Source organism: Gavia stellata, chromosome Z, assembly GCF_030936135.1.
Source record: "Gavia stellata isolate bGavSte3 chromosome Z, bGavSte3.hap2, whole genome shotgun sequence".
Lineage (NCBI taxonomy): Eukaryota > Metazoa > Chordata > Aves > Gaviiformes > Gaviidae > Gavia > Gavia stellata.
In genome coordinates, this window is record NC_082637.1 from 57,096,459 (window position 1) to 57,116,241 (window position 19,783).

Consider the following 19,783-nt stretch of genomic DNA (forward strand, 5'->3'; position numbering starts at 1 on the left):
TGAGTACGGCAGTGACTCCATTAACAGCAATTGCTTGGAATCTGCTAGCATTTCATCATAAATCTGATTTTTGACAGATTTATAACCAGACTGTAGGAACTGCTGGAGGAAATGTGCCATTTAGTCTCAACATGAACCCATTTTCTTTTTCTACGTGGTTGTATTTTTTCTTACCAGACTTTTTTTAGAGGCTAGAAAAATAACCTTATGCTTGTTTTAATATACTTCTTTTGAAGTGAAAAAACTCCAACCTTTTCATAAACATTTAAAAACTGTCTGGCACAGTGACGCATGTTCATTGAATAGTCCTCTCTGATGTTTTTTGAGAACAGGTACTGATTAAATGACAGTCACTGTATCAGCACATTAAAATATAACTTCACTGAAGAAATAACAGCTGAATAAAATAAGGTTAGCAGGTAAATAAAATAAAGTGCCAGAACAAACAGTGCCATTAATAGATGGAAAGTAGTCCTTCCTATTGCAACAAATAAACTACTGTTCATTTTTACAAAACTGAGTTGACAGCAGATATTAATTAAGGACAGCATCCCATTCCCTTTGCAGTAACCTGAAGTTTTGCCACAGAGCTTTGCCAGTGAGGCCAGGGTGAAGTACTGCACACCTTTCAACGCAGATGGTGGCAGAAGTCGGAGGAGTGAGGGCAGAGGAGGGAGAGCAGGCTCACAGCACTGGCTCTGGGTGTAAGCACTTGCTCATCTGCGCTCACAACTGCCATCCGCAGCAGTTCACAACGCTCCTGGGCAGGGGCAGCAGTAATCACAGCCAGGTTTCACTGGGGACACACTGAGCTGGTGCCCGCTAACACGGCTGCTCCTGACATGTTGCGCCATCCTTTGAAGCCTGTTGGAGTCAGTCCCAGCAGGACTACAGCCCACAGTTTGAAAAGGCTAGGCAACCTGAAATCTTTCAGTTTTGCCCCACTAGTCATGTTTTATAGGTTAATTCTTGTTTGCCTTTTTACTGACAGGAGTATGTTTTCCCTGAGTACCATTCATACAAACTTATTTTCAAACAGCACTATAAACAGTGACAGTTTCATACCTCCAGGTTGGGAATTAGGGAGGGAAATAAGAAAAGGCTCCCTTACTGCAGAAAGCACTTTCTTTGATAGGAATTTCAAGTGCTTTGACAATTTGCTATAAAAGGACCCTGCTTACAGAGTCCAAAGGAACTTGCTCCAAGCAAAGCAGCTGCTAATGTCTCTCTCCGCCGCTCTCCTCTGGAGAGAGAAATTCCAAGCAGGGAAGTGGTAAGTCTGTGTTTTTCAGAAAAGGCGGGTCCCATGGCTGTGCTGGTGGGTAGCAGAGCGGAAATTTCCCTGTGCATCCTCCCGGAGAAGATTTTTCTCCTTGGTCTCAGTGAGCAACTCCAAAACAGACCAGGAGGCTGGATCCTCTAGCAGAGCCTGCATAAGAGACCCAGCAGCTCTGTTTAACAGTTTCTAACTTTTTCCAAGGGGAATGGTCCATTTCAAATGTAAGGAATAAGTTCTAATAGTGAGGGAGGAAGTCTTTCTTCTTTTCTACTGGTTGCCTCTCAAAACTTGTTTTGAATTGTAGATCACCTTTAAAAAAAATTAAAAATCCGAGGCCTTGGAAATCTTTGCTGGAATACAAGTATCGAAGTACACTGACAAATAAATTTGAGCTTTGGTGCATCAGGAAGGAAGCTGTCTTCGATAAGCATTCTTGTTCTTTACTTATCTCCCATATCTGCCAGTCTTATTGAGGCTCCTTTCTTGTAATGCTTTCTTATTGTAGATGTCAAGGAGATACTTAGCAACCTGTGAGCAATGCTGTGTGTTTTCTGAGAGACGTTGCCTTTGCCATATCTTTGACTCAGAAATGGAGGTATATTTCTATGCTAGTCTGTGTTTCAAAGGGTGTCCCAAGAGCCACCATTACATGCGAAGAGTTAGTCTTTGCTACTCTGCTTTTCCTCACCACCCAGGGACCTCAGGCTTGTTAAAGAGACTGAGCTGCAATTGCCTCAGGGCCAGCACATCCCTTTCATGCCTCAAGTTTCCAGTGGCTTCTTCTCATGGCCACCCCCATGAAGCAGAAGGCCACTGGGAAAGCAACATATAGTCTTCTGTGCTTTGGGGATGGGGGCAGAGGGAGGGGACATGCCCTTAATGACTTTGAAGATGTGCTTTAAAATCAATGAAAGCTTGTTTGATTGTGGAATTAGTAAACCAGAAAATGTTTTTCACTGCAGAGTATGCAATAGGAGACAGATTAATGCATTCCCAGGAATTCTGGACTGGACATTTAGAATTATTCGAGGAAAGGTTGCAGACACAGATTCCTCTTGCAAATTTATTTAACATGGGGTATTTCAGTGGGAAAGCTTTGCTTTCAACAAAGCTAAACACTTAAGGCACCGTGCTGAAATCCATTCTACTGCAGAAAAACTTTTTAAAGGAAAAATATGGAAGTGAATATGACTATAAATTAAGCAGGTACTTGAGTGCTACCTTGAATTTGTGGGGGCTTATACGCTCAGTTTTAAGTATGTTTTTGCTGAAATGCTTTCCTGAAGGATTATCATGATGACTTCATACAAAACATCATTTGTAATAGAAAGCTTCCATGCTTCCTTTCATAAGCTGCTGAATAGTCTTCACTATTCCTGCATCTCTGTGAGCAGATAGCGCTGAAGAAGTGAAGAGATTTTGCACTTATCTGCAGAAGTATAATTGGATACTTTAAATTAATAAGAAAAATCCTTCAGAGGAAAGAAGAACAAGAACAGATTTTGACTGATCATGTTATAATGGGATGGAAATATTTCAATACTCAATATGATAAGGAAATAGTTACATCAGTATCACTATGTACCCATCAAGGCAAACTTGATGGTACCAGGTGAAACCTGTAATACAATCCTCTGCCACAGTAACTTTCAGGAGCAGTAAGACAGCTACCTGAGCTGAGATAGCTAACGAGAGTTAGATTTTTTATCACTATTTATCTTAGTAGTTGAATGGGGGTTACAGGACTGGTGAACCACATGATCAACCCCCACAGAAAGCATCAGACGTGGACTGGAGAAATGAAAAAATCCAGATTTTGCATTCTGAGGCAGGGAGAGCATTGTTAGCACAGCTGTACTTGCTGCCTCAGGGAACTTACTGCCACGCCAAACCTGCAGTTGGATTTGGGCAACTGGCAGGGCCCTGGGATAGTGTAAGGATTTCTCTCTGTCCCTTGAAGGACAGCAATCTGTCTTCACAATCTTTGTAGTCTTTGTGTGTTTGTCCTTTCAGTTCTTTCAAGGTTCTTTTTTCCCTTTTTTAAAATTAAAAGTCTTTTTGAATTAAAACTGTTGAGTATGGTTGTTTGCTGTATGCAGAAATGATGCTGTTTGCACTAGGGTGCTCCCCATGCTGCCTTGCAGAATCAGGGAGTTTGAGACGTGAGAAAAGAGCCCAAGTTCTCCACTTTACTAGCGCAAGTCAAGACCTCCTCGCAGGAGGGAGTTTTCCAGGTAGGTCTCATCAGTCACCCCTCCAGGCTATAATGCAACTGCATATGGTGCAATGGCCCATTGATTAGGCAGGGTCATGACACCAAAGGGAAAACCTGACCTGCTCAGCGGTTTGGTGCAATCAGTTCTCCTGGGGTTGGTACCTGCACCCGGACATGCAGAAGAAGATGGCTTTTCACCTGTACAACAGATGATTTCTCTTCTTTATGCATTGGCTCCCCTAGCTGTGCAGGGAGGAGAAACTGGAGTCTCTGGGCAGCTCTTGCTCCATGAAGCTTCACCTCCTCTTTTAAGTCTCCTTTACAGTTTCAAGGGCCTGCTCTGCATCTGCACTGATGGTCATTCCCCAGCAGTGTGAAGAGACCTTTCAGAGCTCTGTGGAGGACCTGTGAGATACATGGGAGTAAGGCCCCCCATGACAGAGCACATCTTAACAAATGTATTACAGGTTGTTTTGCATGGGCTCTGCCCCTGTTATGAATTTCCAGCCCAATGAGTTATTTAGCTTACCTTGCTGCACAGCAAGCATGGAGAAGAGCAGGGTGCAGCCTCTGAAGCAAGGTGATCCAGGAATCCTTTCCTACAGTTTATTTGTCCACCCAGGCTTTTCCGCATGGTGGCATGTTCTCTAGTGCAGCAAAGGACTCCACATGGGATAAAGTTCACTGTATCATGGCAGTTGCATTCAGCTCCTTATCTGCTGTCTGCTTTAATCTAAGGCCTATCAGTTTTCAGACCCTCCCACCCATTCCTGGCATTTTCAAGGTTGATTGAGAGTCCCTCAATAGTAAAGGTACTTCCCTATCTTGCTGTCAGTTTAGCGTTCCTAGGCTTAGACCTGTTTTTTCCTCCACTGGTCCTGTTTATGCATATTTCCTCTGCAACCCCTTTCTTTCCTTTTTTTGCTGCCCTTCCCCACCACACACACATTTTTCCTCTTGGGACCCTCTGGCCTGTCACTGCCTTGTGTTTTGCCATTCACGTCTCCCCTCACTGGGTGGGGAATGTTTTCTAAAGGCCCTTGCAGATCTTTTGCAGACGCTTATCACATCAGTGAAAGCTGACATCTTTTGTGGCAAAGGGAAAGTATGCCTTGTCTCAAAGCCCAGTTTCAACCAGGTCTCTCCATGCCCCCTTGCACTCTTCCACAACCCATGTTGTCCCCCTTTTTCTGAAGACTCTAGTGTTTGCAAGCAGTAATTGCCTTTCCTCACTAACAACCTGTGAGCTGTGTGTGTCTCTGCCCCTCTTCCCTCTCATCTCAAAGTTCAATGAAGCAAACAAAAATTGTGCCTGGTCAGGCTGTCTTTAGCATGTGTCACCTCTCGACCCTGCATGGTGAGCCAGATGCTGCGCAGGTCTCGCAGCTGCACGCCTGCCAACTGGGTCAGTCTGTTGGCCTATCGGGGAGGAAGCGATCGGGTGTTGCAGTGAGCTGAAGCGTCTGTCTTTTGTTTTTCTTTTTTATTTTTTTTTGCTTTCCTTTGCTTTGCTAAGGTTGGATTTGTGAGGGGAAACTGCCACAGAGTTCATGTCTTAGAGGGAAGAGGGACACACTGCCTTGGTTCAGCAAGAGTTTATGTGCTCTCAATCTTTCCTGAAGTTTCTATCTTGCAGACCCAGCGATTTCCTGTTTCCTTCTTGCTGGCCCTGATCTTCATAGAGATAGTGCCAAAGTGAGAAAGCATTGTCTTAGGGCCAGAGAGTAATTCCACTAACTTGTAAGCACTTAATTCCAGCTGCCAGCAAAACAGCAGGCTCCTTAAATGATCTCCTGTGAAGGTCCCAGGAATCTGTTACACTGCATGTTATTTGTGAAGACAGAGGCTGAAAAAAATTTATAACTAGATTGAACAGCCAGTTTAGCATATTACATCACCAAAGCAATGTGAAAAATTTTGAGCAGCCCCATGAAATAGACCTTAAATGCTTCCTATAGAGATTTGGGATTTTTTTTTGCTGTGAGGTTTATTTTTTGGTCTTGGTAGTTTTTTTTAAACCTTTGGTATGTTCAGAGCTACATGGATGCAGTTTCAGCTCTGGAACCATTAAGTATAAAGGACATTAAACACGTCCTTCTACACACCTGGTAAAACCAAAATTCTTGTCCATTCAGAAAGGGGCTAGTTTTTGATTGCTCTCAGGCTTTGGCTTCTGTTCTCCTTGAAGGTACCCATACAGCTTTTGCTGCCCACAGTTATGCTGGAACCAGCAGTTTTCCTCATTCAGTGCAGTACAGAAATTCCAAGGCTTTCTGCAGTCGCAAGTACTTTGCGAGTCAGGCTCATCGGGGAAGCCAGAGTGAGTTGAAGAGGCTCAGTACTCAGTGAGAAGAAAATGTAGATGGTTTAACTGAGAAATAGAGGGATTAAGTGCTACAGCCAAGGGAAATCAATCTACTCTGCAGATCAGGGCTGGACATCTTTAAACTGCCCATCAGCAAGTCAAGAGGGAATTGGACTGTGCTTTTAAAGAAATGAATGAGCTTCAAGTGAGGGAATGTGAGTTAGTAAAGCAGACATTCTTCTGGGGGCACACACTTCATCACCCCAAAGCTTGCTTGCATGTGCTCTCTCTCCCCCTCCTTTTTTCCCTCTGGCCCTCCCTCAGTCCATGCAGGTCCCTTCCTCTTCCATTGGCATGAGCTGCAAGTAAGCTTTGCTCAAGTCTTAGTCTCAGAAAAGAGTGATGAACAGAAGTATTTGTTCTGTTCCTCCCCAGTAATTTACTCTTTTTGTTCACAAAAGGAGACTGGAAAGGTCTCCACACTGCAGTCCAATTAAGGTGACATATTTACATCCCATAAGTGGCCTTCCAGTGAGAATGGCAAACCTTCCGTTGCGCTGCAGCTGCCGCTTGAGTTTGTCTCCATTGAGTGGTAAGCATCTCACTGGTCACCTTGCACGACTTTGAGCGTGTCCTCTGATTTTACACCAGCTTTGCAGAAACTCAATTCAAAGTGGCATCGATACTATTCTGTTTAGGTTGCAAAGCCCTTCCCTCTCAGTCTGTACTCAGAGATCCCATAGGGCTCCTCTCAGCAGACTGCCTCAGCTGTGCGGGGCCTGGGAGTCCTGCTGCTGTAGCCACTGAACTTCAGAGGGTTTTTTGGAAAGGAAGAGAAAGAGAATGCATTTTTCTGTTCCAGGACAAAAAAGGGTCAGAGATTCCCCAGGTAAGCTCAGAATTACATGAAGTCGTGTCTGCTTGATATGAAATGATTCTAAGGTAGTTTTACAGCAGTAATTCACATTTTAGAGAGTAGTTTTTGAAAGATATGATAGCTCCTATTTTTCTTCTTCTTAATGGCTTTAGGCAGTTCCTGTAAATGGGAGCAGATCTCATTGTTTCTCAGTGCCATGTGAATATTTTCATTAGTGGGGACTTTGTTCATACTGCCTGCAGTTGCTTTTTTAAGTATAGTGTTTCTGCATTCAGGGGAGAAAAATATAAAAAGGTAGAGTATGCAGTGTTTTCAGATGTTATGTCATGTGTGATATTTTCAAATTTCATTACAGCATGTAGTTTATCCTTTTCAGTAAGCTAGGGGTTTGGTATAGGACTCTAGAACAAACCAGTTTTTCTATCTTGTGCTTGTATAGCTGAAGAAAACATTACGGAAAAGAAAGGAGGTACAAATTTTGACTAGGTGAATAAAGAACAACACACAGATACGTGGTCTACAGCTGTGCTTTACCTCACCACTGCTGGTCATTCCCACTGTACATACTCCAAGCCCACGTCTGCTAGATATGTATGGAAAGGCAGTGTTTTGGGGCTAGTTAAGAGCTGTATGAAATGGGCTCTGATGAACACCTGCTCCCAAACACCACATTTCTTCTGTTATGTGGCTTTAAGTGAAACCCAAAACCGTAGTTAGTGTTTCTTGTATTTAATTTGCAGAATAGACTTACAGTGCATACACTGAATACTGGCCATATGTCATAAAAACTATGCATGTTTTTCAAAGAAAAATTAATTTCAAAATTAACTCACTGGAAACTTTTTTCCTCCCCTCACCCCATGGAGTTAAAAAGCTCAGGCAGACTGTGTCTATGGTGCCAGTGGATCAGAAAATTCTCATGCAAGATTTATACAACAGTTTTGAACATACGATGCCAAAAACATGGGTAGAGGCACTGTTCACAAATACATATAAAGCCCTTGTATCATGAGATTTCTCTGAGAGCTGCAGATTATTCCCATCTCTAGTAATCAGTTCAGAGCAATTGGTGCTATCCAAAGCTCACTTACATCAGCTGGGAAATAGCTGTTACTTTGAAACTCCACGGTGATCTGGTTTTGATTGAGCTGCTGCTTAAAGAAAAAGCGGTAAGCAAGAAGATGAAAACAATTATAGATAGCTACAAGCCCACTTGCTATTATATCTACCTTCATAATTCAATTTAAAACATTCCATTAGCCAACAGGGTAGCAAAATGGTTTTTTTTGTCAGAAACGCTGCAGACAATAGTGCTTTTTTTCCCTTCCAAATTAATGCGTTGGCTTTCTGAGCTCAAGGACACCCTCAGAGTGCTTGTCTCACTTGCAGGTTGAAGTCTTTTAATGAGGTAAAAGGACATTATGGTGGATAGGCTATCAGCAGGGATATGCTTAATAGTGAGTTTACCTGTTAAGACTCACAAAGGCTTCAAAATGTGCATTACTATATAGATGGGATTCACTCACACACATTTGTCACATCTTAGGTCTTGGTATGCCGTAGCCTGTCATGTCAGGCTTCTCCTTTGGGCTAATAATCCAGGCTCCTTTCAATCCAGTGAAGAAGGAAAGGCTTTTCCATAAGCCAAATATCCCCATCCTAAGATTCATGTCAAGGATGGTGGTCAACCCACTGACATCCAGCGTGGGCGACCCTTCACCGCTGAGCTGATGGCAATCTGTTGGCCAGCCTTTTGTCAACATTGGGTGCAAAGTCCTATTTGAACCACTGCTAGCTGAAAGAGTGTCAGACTACTCTTAAAACATGACCCCTTTTCCTGCCTCTAAACAAGGCATAAATTTATCCTGGTCTGAGAGGTTATAAATCATGCTTTGAGGGGGCAGGAGAAAGGAATGTGTTATTACAAGGAATTAGTACTCCATGTTTGCATTTCATTAGCACTTAGAGACTGCAGTCAAGATCAGAATCTGGGGAGATGTGACACAGTGGGTGGGTGCAACAGCGAGAAGCAGGAGGGAGCTTGAGTTTTGGAAGACATTATAGGAGGGCTTTTCCTGTCCTGTCAGAGGAGGGTACCCCATGCAAGCAAGGCATCATGTAAGAAAGAGAAAGAAGCTGGCATGCTAGTAATTAATGGCGAAGGAAGGAACGGGTATGAGAGACATTAGCTGCAGAGGCAGACAGGATTTTGATGGAGTAAAAGGGGGGACTTAAATACCCCAGTCACTGTCTCATGTCTCATTGAAACAAGGTAGCTAAAGCCACGCTGAAAAGGGTGCCAGCCAAGGTGGCCGGCCCATTCTCCCAAGTGCTGAGTGCTAAAAATGCAGTTTTACTTGGAAGATGATGGGAAACACAGGAAAATCAAATGTGGCAGGGACTATGTCATCCTTATTCTCCGAAAGAAGAACTTGAAATTTGTAAGTGGTATTTGTTGATAGCCAATCTGCTAAAAGCATGTTATCTTTGGATTCAATGTGTGCGGCAAATGGTAGAACATCACGCATCGCCTACTATAAACATGCCCCTTGGGTGCCTTCGTGTAAGAAAAGGCTTTGAATATCAGTCAACTTTTGTGTAGGTGCTTGCAGCTTTCTAGTCAACTCCAGCGGAATCAGTCAGTAGATAAAAGCATTGTTCCACCTCAGGGTAAAAGCTATCTTTCAGAAACAAAAATATTGGGATTTGTTCAGCACTGTAACAAAATTTCTTACTTCTGTATGTCTGGAAATGGCTAAACAAAAACCATGCAGGAATCATCCCCACTTTTTACAGATGACAGATAGTCGCTTCAATTAGTTTTAGCCATTTAAAAATTAGGGGGCTATTTGCAAGAGCTTAAGCTTGCTCTGCAGTTGGTATAGAGAGACAGGCACCATCAGAGAGGCTGTTTATCCCAACCATTGTAGTGATAAATTGAGCTGCTTTCTGTGAGAGGTGGAGAGGGCCTTACAACTAAACAATTCCTTTTTAGGCAGATAAAATCAAGTGAAATGAATAACCTGAATGACTTGCTAGAGGTCACATAGCCCATCAGTGGCATGGTTCCTGAGCTGGATACTGACTGGTGTCCAGGCTTCAAGCATGTTTTGACAGAATTTAGAGCAAAACTTATCCAAACTAGGGGGCAACCAGAGACTGCAGTTTGGGGCTGCAGCTGCAGCTTAGCAGGTACATGCCTGACTTATATTTAACTCAGCTCATAGAGGTGGTTTTGCAGGCACAGAGCAGCGTGAGGAGCTGAGAAGATAATAAGGCCTCCCCATCATCCCTGTTGCTGTTAGCTAGTTTAGGGCAGGTAGATTCAACTTACACTAGTAGTTACCAGCAATGACTGCAGTAGGGACTTTTTGAGTACTGTCTCTCCTACAGTACTTCTCCCTTTGCTCAGGGCACTATCATTTCCTTGACAGACACTGCATGGGCAAATCCTAAGGCTGGGATTTCTCATCCTACCCTGGTAGCCTCTTTAAAGGTTGCTAACTACACACTGCTCCTGCCTTCTCCAGGTATTTCCTATACGCAGCAGGGAGTAAGCTAAGAAACACTGCAGGCACAGTGGTGCTTCCATTGAATAGCGATTTAGAAACCTAATCTTGTCTAGCACCATTGGCAGCCCATGCAGATGAGCCCATCTGGAGGAGATGCTAGGTTGGCCTCCGGATCAAAGACTTCTGTGGACACAAGGGTGGCAATCGTATACTCACAGGAAGGGACGATGCCTCCAGTGCCCCTGTCCTCTCCCTCCCTACAGAGTCAAACCAGAGCAGCCACAGCTCTTGTTTATGAGCAGGGGACGAGGCATTCAGCGTTCAGTCAGCCACTCTTGCCTGGGAAGAAGGCAGTAGCTGCAACAAGGGGTTCAGTCCCGAGGGGTTGAATCAGCATGGGTCCTCTTGTTAAATGCCACTGAAAAACACGTACCTCAAGGCAATGCCAGGAAGAAACCTTATCCAGGGCCTCATTTTATTGGGCACTATATCAGCAGTCTGTAATGACTCTCACACCCCAAAATCACTTGAACGCAATTAATGCATTATAAGTAACTGCACATAAATTACACATTTTTAATTACATACACGAGTGTTGCAGAAATTTAAGGTTGCTTGATGGACAGGACTAGTGAAATCCTCTCTTCCTCCCAGGCAGGGCATGGGGTAGTGTATCTCTGCATTTAAACGCCACTCCCTGTGTAGAGCAACAAAATACAGGGTCAGGTAATTAGTGCTTGTGGTAGCAGCAGATAGAGAGCTCAGAGTACGTGCAAGATCCTCCCTAGCCTTACTTCTTCCCACACATACAAGTACACTTACCAGTCATGAATAAAAACTAAACCATTCTGATCTGTATTTTCACTCTTGTCTTTTCCAGCCACTTCCACATCTACAACTGGGACAAGTCATCTCACGAAATGTGACATAAAGCAGAAAGCCTTCTGCGTAAATGGGGGAGAGTGTTACATGGTTAAAGACCTCCCAAACCCTCCAAGATACCTATGCAGGTAAGAAATCCTATTTGTTTACTTTGGTGGAACCACCAGGTTCCAGAAATGCTTTTTCTTTAAAGGACCACCTGAACAATTTCTTCTCCTGTACTTGCAGCATTAGATATTTCTTCATTTTTAAGTATGTGGATGTGAAAATAACCTACGAAGAATGACCTCTGTGTTCTATATTTGAGGCATAACAGAGGCTAACCAGGAAAGCTTCCCACGTGATACTGGCACAGCAAGCCCCATTGATGTTTACATGGCATGAAGTAACACAACTTGAGCCTTATGTTAGAAATCATGAAACAGATACTGTAAACTAAATACACTGCAAATAGCAAAAAACCCACGGTGTGTCAATAACTGCATTGGACAAGTACCCTTTATACAGGACAAACTGATTATTTTTACTGTCTGCTGTAGTAATTGAATACTTTCTGATGAGACCGGATTCACAACTGGAGTTTTTGCTGTTGTGTTCAATTGCATAAAAAACAATGAATGTCATGGTAATTGGTGGAGTTACTATCTCATGTAAGGATCTTGATTCAGGAAGTCATATGAGTTTAGTTTTAAAGGTGTGCTTGTGCACCTTTCTCAAGTCCTGGCCTGTGCTGCATTGGGCTGTTGCAATAGTCCAATTATGTTGCAGAACATCGTGCGGTTCACAGTTCACCACCTGCCTGGTAGCGCATCATGTAGCATTTACCTCTGGAGCTGAACTAGTCATAGTGAGTTACTGATTCTCTCTGGCTTGAGAGGCAACTCAGCATTCAAACCTTGGGAAAGGTCCTCGGGAACTAGCCAGACTGAGTGGAAAGGGGGCACTTTTGTGAGGATATTGCTGTTTTTCACACAGACAAGAGGCAGTTGTCAGTAAAGACTGTTGTCTGCTGTAACTGCATATTTTCAGTCTTCTAGGACTGAAAAATCAAACAACACTAATTGTAAAGATGACTCTGGTGGGTGAGTTAGGTGAAGGTCTATGGTGCTTTCATTAGGCCAGGAAGGCATGGACTGCTCGTCTCTGTTATTAATTTAAAAAAAAAAAAAACAAACAACAAAAAAAACCACACCCCAAAATCCCCACAAACACCAAACCCCACAATGTTCTGCTTTACTTGTGAGTTTTCTTTTTTTGTAGAAGGATGTTACCTGCACTTTATGAGCTTTGTTTTGCTTTGATTTTCCATGGATTGCTCTGTTGCTGAAAGTGATGAATATTTCACTGATTTTAGAATCATTTTTAGCTAAAGTGAATATGGAACACTTAGTAGCTCTGGTGAGTTGGATTCTTTTTTGAGAGAGAGAGAGAGAGAAAGATTTGTGTTAAGTTTGCATGATCATTATAAGCCAGCAGTACAAGATGAGCAGTTTGCTATGAATCTCCAGGGGATGTATGAGAGCCTACCTGCCTGTTTCAACTTCCTGTCCAAACACGGCTCAGAAAACTCCAGGGCAGCAGAGCTGAGCATCTAGCAGACTTGCTAATAATTAGCATTGTCTTGACAGTTTCAGAGGTATGCCATTTTCACTGGTAAGGGGAGATCTGATTGTGTTTGTTCTTTGATGTTACAGATTGGCTAATTTTTTAATTAAATGTCTCGGAGACACTTGAATGAAATGGGGATTTTTTCCCTCTTGTAGACAAGAAATAACCTTTAATTCTGGCGCTGGAGTTGAAAGAAAAGGAAGTTCGCAACTTTGGCAGACGTGCCTCTCTCTGGGTGGTCCAAGACCTATTTGGAAAAAGCATCAGAGCTGTAAAATCAGAGAGGGTGAATCTCATTTACAGTAAGGTAGTGGAAAAGGATTCTTATCCTGAGGACAGTCAGGGCCACCGCTATTTTGCAAGGCCTTTTGCTATGCCCTCTAATACTTGCCAGAACTGAAACTTTATGTTGTGTAACAAAACAGGACGCAATACAGCCATGTAAGAAATAAAAGTGTGAGTACTTGAAAGTGGGTGTACTGGGAAACTGAAGAGACAAAGTACAGTTCTCTTCTTATTTCATTATAAATACAGATGTCTACTTTTAATTCTAGTATTCCAGTGTTAATTAAAGTAAGTATCTAACCAGTACACATTGCCTTCATTGTTCTGAGAAAATAAATCTTCCCCCAGAACATGCCTGTGGAAACAGAATGCTTGAAATATGGTACTTGCTCTTCGTATTTCTGCCTCAGTAGCAAGTTCACATTTTTCCATATGGTCCATCTGTTGAGAGCAAAAACAAATTTTCTAAAGCATGAGCCATATCATTCTAAATTGGTTTTATCCCTAACCAAAAAAACATGACTCAGATTCACAACCACCATGGAATTTTTCAAGTGATATCTCTGGTTTTGTAAACCTGCTATTCTATTAAAAAAAAAGGAGCTCCTAAATCCATCTTCCGTTAAAATCTAGCTATGTATTAAAAAAAAAAAAGTGTTTTGTAAAATACGTGGTATAATGATCCAGACTGGATCAGATCTTGCTTTCATGGATACTGGTGTGAACTTTGAGAAAATGCCCTGCTTTCAAGAGGTAACCATGTGAAATACTCAAGAAATACATGAAGACTTAGTAATGCATTGTATAGCTACATCTATGGTAGCATGTGTATTCCCTAGATGTATTTTAATTACAACTCCAGGCTGAACAAAACAATCTCAAAATATGAAAGATGAAAAAGGAAGCTTTGAGACTACTTAAATAAACTAGTGTATAAAATTTTCAGAAGTTTCATAGGAACATGAGTCACATTTTGAAAACATCATAGACTTTGGAAGGCTGTGTGTTACTGGCTTCCTATGAGACTGTAGTTCCTAAGTAATTTCTGTTCAGTTGGAAATGTGTCCCCAAGTTCACTGAAGACAAAAAAATCAGATCGCTTTCTACAAAATTAAGATCAGAATTCCTAGTGTTTGCTTCTTACTTGAAGAAAAATCTATATGAATATAATATCTGTTACGCTTTTAGAGTGTTCTTTTGAAGTACCCTACCATGAAGGCCTTGCTGGTCTGACTAATTGATTCCTTACTTGCAGAGATCATCTTTTCTAGTGCTTTTGTTGTTACTGAAGAAATGAATTTACATCGGAATTTCACTGGTTGAAAATAATTCTTCTCTCTAACAGAAGGATGCCGCTTCCTTTCTTAAGAGCAAAAGAGTGAATTATGTACTTTTTAATGATATAGCCATTTTCTATAGCCGTCTTCATGTAAAGGCCTTGGTGGAATAGAAATTGATAGAAGGTTCTTGAAAACAGCGAAAAGAGAAAATTTGTTTCCATGATGCCTAGCAAAAGTTCCAGAGATATTTATTCAACAGGCAGGGTAGAAATACTAGTTCTGACTTAGGCTATGAAATGGACTACTAAATATGGAAGTGCACTGTACTTCCCATGAAAAAAAAATTTCCCACAATGCATTTGCTTATAAGCAGTGGATGAAATGGAAATGTGAGGTCCTGATCCATTCAGCCATTCCTCTCCTCCCGAAAAACTGTTTGATGATATGCGTTCGATGTTCTGAGAAGTGTCTTCTGAACTCATGCAAATACTGCTTTTGGCAACTACTGTGTGTAGAGGAAAAAAAGCAATTATTTTAGTATATGTGGTTTAGTATTGTGGTTTCACCCAGCTAATACGATAAATAGTCTGAGTAGCCTGTTTTTAGGCAGAAAGGAAAGTATAAGGCTCTCGCAGCACAAATGTCTACTTGTTGCCCTGAGTTGCTTGACTCCAACTTTTGCTAGTGTCGTAAAAGAAAATGGTATATGGGTAATGAACTAGAAAAGAAAGACACAACAAGAAATAGCGTCTGGAAACTTTGAGTAGGACAAGATGTTTTGAAATCAACACAAATCGCAAGCGGTTTGTAAAAGCACAGTCTACAGTAAACAACCTGCCAAACAGCACTGGAGACGGTGCTGCACTGCCTATCTGAGCAATAAAATGCCTCTAGCATCCACACATAATCATAAGCGGACAGGGTCATCTTGGCTCTCGTCTTGGCTGGCCCACCCTGGACCCATTCTCAGCGGCAGGTGCTGCACTCTATTTGCTGACAATGATTTCAGAGCAAATATAAACACACCTGAACTGTTTTCAGCACCATCTCAACAGGGCTGAGCCTGCTTGGTCTGGAAGCAATTTCAGCATTGTCTGCACCAGTGCTTGAGTTGTTTTCATCACCTCCACAGCTGCACCGACATCTGAAAACAAGCACAGACAGAGCAAGCAACCACCACCGGCCAGTGGCAGGAGCAAAGGCTGAGGCTTTTAATCAGCAACATGTTCATTGGGATTGTGTAGGGTTGAGCCTGATAAAAAAGATGTAGAGGTCCCTGTGAAATGAAAGTCAATGCAGGTGTGAATGCCAGCTTTCCAGGGACAAGTATTTAGCAAGATCACCATAGTGCAAAATAAAACTGAAATCACAGGGATAAAACATTTTTACTCCCATTCAGTAACATAGATCAAAATGCCTTCTATCAAAGGCATTTTGCCTTCTGTCAAAGGTGCAAAAAGTCTTCTATCATGCCCAGCAATATCACCTTTTCATGACAGAATTATCCTTGTTGTATTTTTCTCAGCTGAATATATCTGTGGAGGCTGGGATCTCTCCACACTGGGTACTTATCAAAAGATGTGACCTTGGCTCTGAAGAACATAAACTCCCTTGCTTAGTAAACAAATATAACATTACAGCAAATCAGCTCCAAAGAATCATCTGCAGATCCTCAAAATCTTTATTATACAAAAATAATTCCTGCATGGTTTATTTGATCAAGATACTAGTGTTTATGCCTGACACTGGTCCTCTGCCAAAGTGCTTTTCTGGAAGTCACACTTGTACAAGGGCAGCATCCCTGACCCTTAGGACTAGAGGCAAATGTGGAAGAGTGGAATTCAAATACTCAAGACAGCTTTCAATACATGTGAAACTCAGAGGGATAGAAGAGGTGGAGGATTGTTCTGAACAACTTGCATTTGTGAATAAGAAGGCTCTTCAGCCCCTGGCAAGTAAAAGATGAAGCAGTTTGAAAAGGAGGCTAGCACCAGACCAGCAACAGAAGAAAAAGAGGGGGAGATTCTTGCACCATGGCAAACTCAGGGAGAGCATCAGAAAGACAGGCAACACAAGTGAGATGTATTCAAGGAAGAAGATACCAAGTTATTTCAGGTTACACACTGAGTAAGAGTGGATAGAAGAAGGAGGAGGAAAGAAAATTGAAACCTAGAGATGTTTAGTGTGGTGGACAGTCATTCACACTTACATCTGAAGCACAGGAGCCTGCATTGGTATGGTGATATTTTGGGAGTGTACACCTGAGCTCTGCCCCGAAATGAAGAATAAAGGTGAAGGAAGAATTGACAGCCAGCAGCAGAAGAAAAGACAGGCAAAGCACAGAAGCGAAATTCCTTCACTATGACCAAGGGGAAAGCCACACTGAAGTTTTTTGCAGAAGAGCTTATGAACTGAAAGGGCAGACAGCTATGCGGCTTCAAATTTTGAGAGCACCTCTGCCTTCTCATATTATTTATAGACTGGACTGACTATTTTTCCATTTGTCAGCCATGTTGAATATACTTCCTGCCTTTCAGTTTGAGTTTGTCTTCTCACTTTTTGGAATTTTTTTGACTTTTCTGTGATTGCTGTTTTAACTATTCCCCTTCAAATGAAATTACTGGACGAGACAACATGCCATTACAGAAATAGGGAAATCACGGTATTTTCATAGATTTTATGTGACTAGTGGAAGCAACAGTGTAAACTGCTGTTCTACACTGCATTGCAAATTTAAAAAGACTCAATCTGGTCCCTTCATGAGGTGAAATAAGCAATGAGCTGATAAACATTTTTGCTAGCCCTGATTCTTCTTTCTTTTTCAAAACAGACAAGCAGAAAGACTTCCTAGTGTTTTTTTTTTCTGGTGGATTTTTGCTGTAAACTTTGCCAAGTGTTATCTTCTGGAAAGGTTACACTTTCTTGCCTCTTTCCTGATCATTTTTCACTAACACCTAACCAGGAGGTCACTTAATCCACTCCCATCTCCATAGGCCAGCAGATGTCAGTCTGTTAGTGCAGTGGTTTTGGTGTACTATTGCTTATCACATTTTTGCCCTTTAGGTGCCAACCTGGATTCACTGGAGCAAGATGTACTGAAACTCTGCCCATGAAAATCCAAAACCAAGAAAGTATGTTAAAATAATCTGAACTTTGCTTTCTTCCCCAACTACAGCAACAAAATCAATAGTACTTGGTGTTTTCACAGTTCAGCTGGAACTGGCCTCTTTACACACTAATTTATGACCTGATTCTCTAAAGTAAAATCTGTACACCATGGCATTATTGACCTCCAAAATGTTTCTCATTTGTGTGATTTTTGATCTTTCCATCCGTTCGCAGATGCATTTGTATTGCACATAGTGGCAGCTTTCTTGTTTTGGGAGACTGCTGTAAAGTGCAACCCTAAAAGAGCAAACTCATGGAGATGAGTGATGTACAGATCTTGTGTCCTTGCTGCCTTGTGGAAAGTGCATCCTAAAAGTAATTTGGGAATTTGGAATGGTGAATTTCTGTCTGGCATGTCGAAACACACTTTGATCTGGATTGGTTTGGTTTTGGCTGGTTTTTCAGGAGTGGGATTTCTTTTCATTTCCACAGAGCAAATGAGTTGCTCTCAACATCTTGAGCCATTTGGACACGCTAAACCGAGATTCAGTTTCTGAAAGTGAACTCACCAAGTCATATCAGTTCACACTGAAGGAGCTTCTTTCTTAGCATATATTCACCTCTTCTCTTTTCTCTGTTTTTTCTCTACCATTTTTTTTTGTTTGTTTTTCCTCTCAGGTGCCCAAATGAATTTACTGGTGATCGCTGCCAAAACTACGTAATGGCCAGCTTCTACAGTACGTCCACTACCTTTCTGTCTGTGCCGCAGTAGAAGCATGCTCAGTCGGTGCTGCTTTCTTGTCGCTGCATCTTTCCTCCAATTTTTTTTTTTTTTAATCTGTAACTAGATTTGTTGCCTAAGGCCTAATATTGATTATCTCTGCCTGTTGCATGAAAATGATAACAAAAAGCAATTGCAATACTCTCCTGGATTGTTTGGCATTGAGGTTATGGGGAAATGCAAGACTTAGGAACGCTGTGAAATTAACACTGAATAGTGTGATACAGACTCCCCACTGACATCAAGCAGTAAAAGTGCAAAAATGACATTTTGAAAGTCTCATGTTTTATTTGCCACAAAAAGCTTTTGAGTCTCTATACAGGGCAGTACTCCCCCAACAAAGGGACAGGTAGCTAATCCTCTACTTGCATATGAGATTTGTATTCAGACCTACAAGTTAGAGGTAATTGACATACATACATCATTTCTAATGAGCACATGCCAAGCAGGATCTTCCTCCTCATTGCTCAAGTTTCAGGGGAAAGAGCACAAAAAGAAAAGGGGGAGAGACAGCATAAACAATGGGGTCTGACATATTTATTTGTGGGTAACAGGTGCAAGAGATCAACTATTTCAGAGCCGAATTAATTGGCCAAAGAAATGTACCAGACAGACAGACAGACACACACACACACAGAGGCCTCTGTCTGTGCCACAGTGCTGGTAGAATCAGGACTGCAGTCATATATCTCATAAGCTTTCCCATGGAGGGACGGGTTAATTAGTATTACTTGTCAGGGATGAAACCAAAAGTACACTGAATATTTATTTTCTCTCATTGGTTATAGAAAAGTCAAAGGTAACATATAAGAAAATTACATTTTAATGCATGTGTACTATTCACAATTAATTGTAGCTGGCATCAGAATGTACTATGATCTAAGAGCAGCATTATAGGAACTATTTTTTTGATGGATTACTTGCCAGCACTGAAATATTTCAGAGACTATAAGCTAGCTTAATTTAATTTCCATTAGTATATAGGACAAAAAGCTGTTAGCATCTGCTGGACATTTTGGAGCCTGAAGAGATGCATAGGTTTTCTCTTATACTGATGGATGAAAAATATCCATACATAATTCATACTGCCCATCATGGAAGCTACCCATGTAAATCCCAAGGGTGCTGACTGGAGACCAGACCTTCCAGCACTGAAGTGTATATTTTATGCCCTATTTTAAAAGCTTTATTAGTGTGAGTTATTTTTAAAATGCCTCTGGTAACTATGGATATGGAAATTTTTGTGCTGTTACAGTGTTTAAGTTTATCAAATGTTAGATATAAATGACCTTTTCTGTGTATTGTGGTGAAAAGTACAGTTAAGATGAATTTACCCTGAAAACTGTGGAAGAATTGTATGTTGATCATAAATTCGTTTCCCTACCCAGGAAAAAAAAAAAAAATACTTTTAGGTGGGTTTTCCTTCATTAGTTTTTCAGTTTCCTAACTCTGGTTGGGATTTTTAAAGGAATCTTTAGGCAGTATACACCAGGCTGAGATTTTCTGAAACTGCCTGGAAAAAAAATAGATGCCCTTGCCTTGCTGAAAGAGTTATGTAAGTACTTAAGTACTGTAAGTACTTAAGCTGGTCCAGCCCTTCTCTTCTTGAAATGCACTGGCAGGACAGCTCACCGCTACCTACCTCAAGCTA

The 19,783-nt window shown here is 41.6% G+C and overlaps 1 protein-coding gene across 3 annotated transcripts in view; it reads left to right on the forward strand.

Annotated features, from left to right (window-relative positions):
* Positions 1 to 19,783, forward strand: part of NRG1 (neuregulin 1) — a 100,942-nt gene that overhangs the window by 62,932 nt on the left and 18,227 nt on the right. For 2 of the 3 annotated variants that reach the window (XM_009819697.2, XM_009819698.2), the window contains exons 2-3: positions 11,069 to 11,198; positions 18,030 to 18,088. In XM_009819697.2, the coding sequence (XP_009817999.2) occupies positions 11,069 to 11,198; positions 18,030 to 18,088 (189 nt within the window). Of the gene's footprint in view, positions 1 to 11,068; positions 11,199 to 17,306; positions 17,375 to 18,029; positions 18,089 to 19,783 lie in introns of all 3 variants that reach the window. The other variant, XM_059833785.1, reaches the window with a different exon arrangement.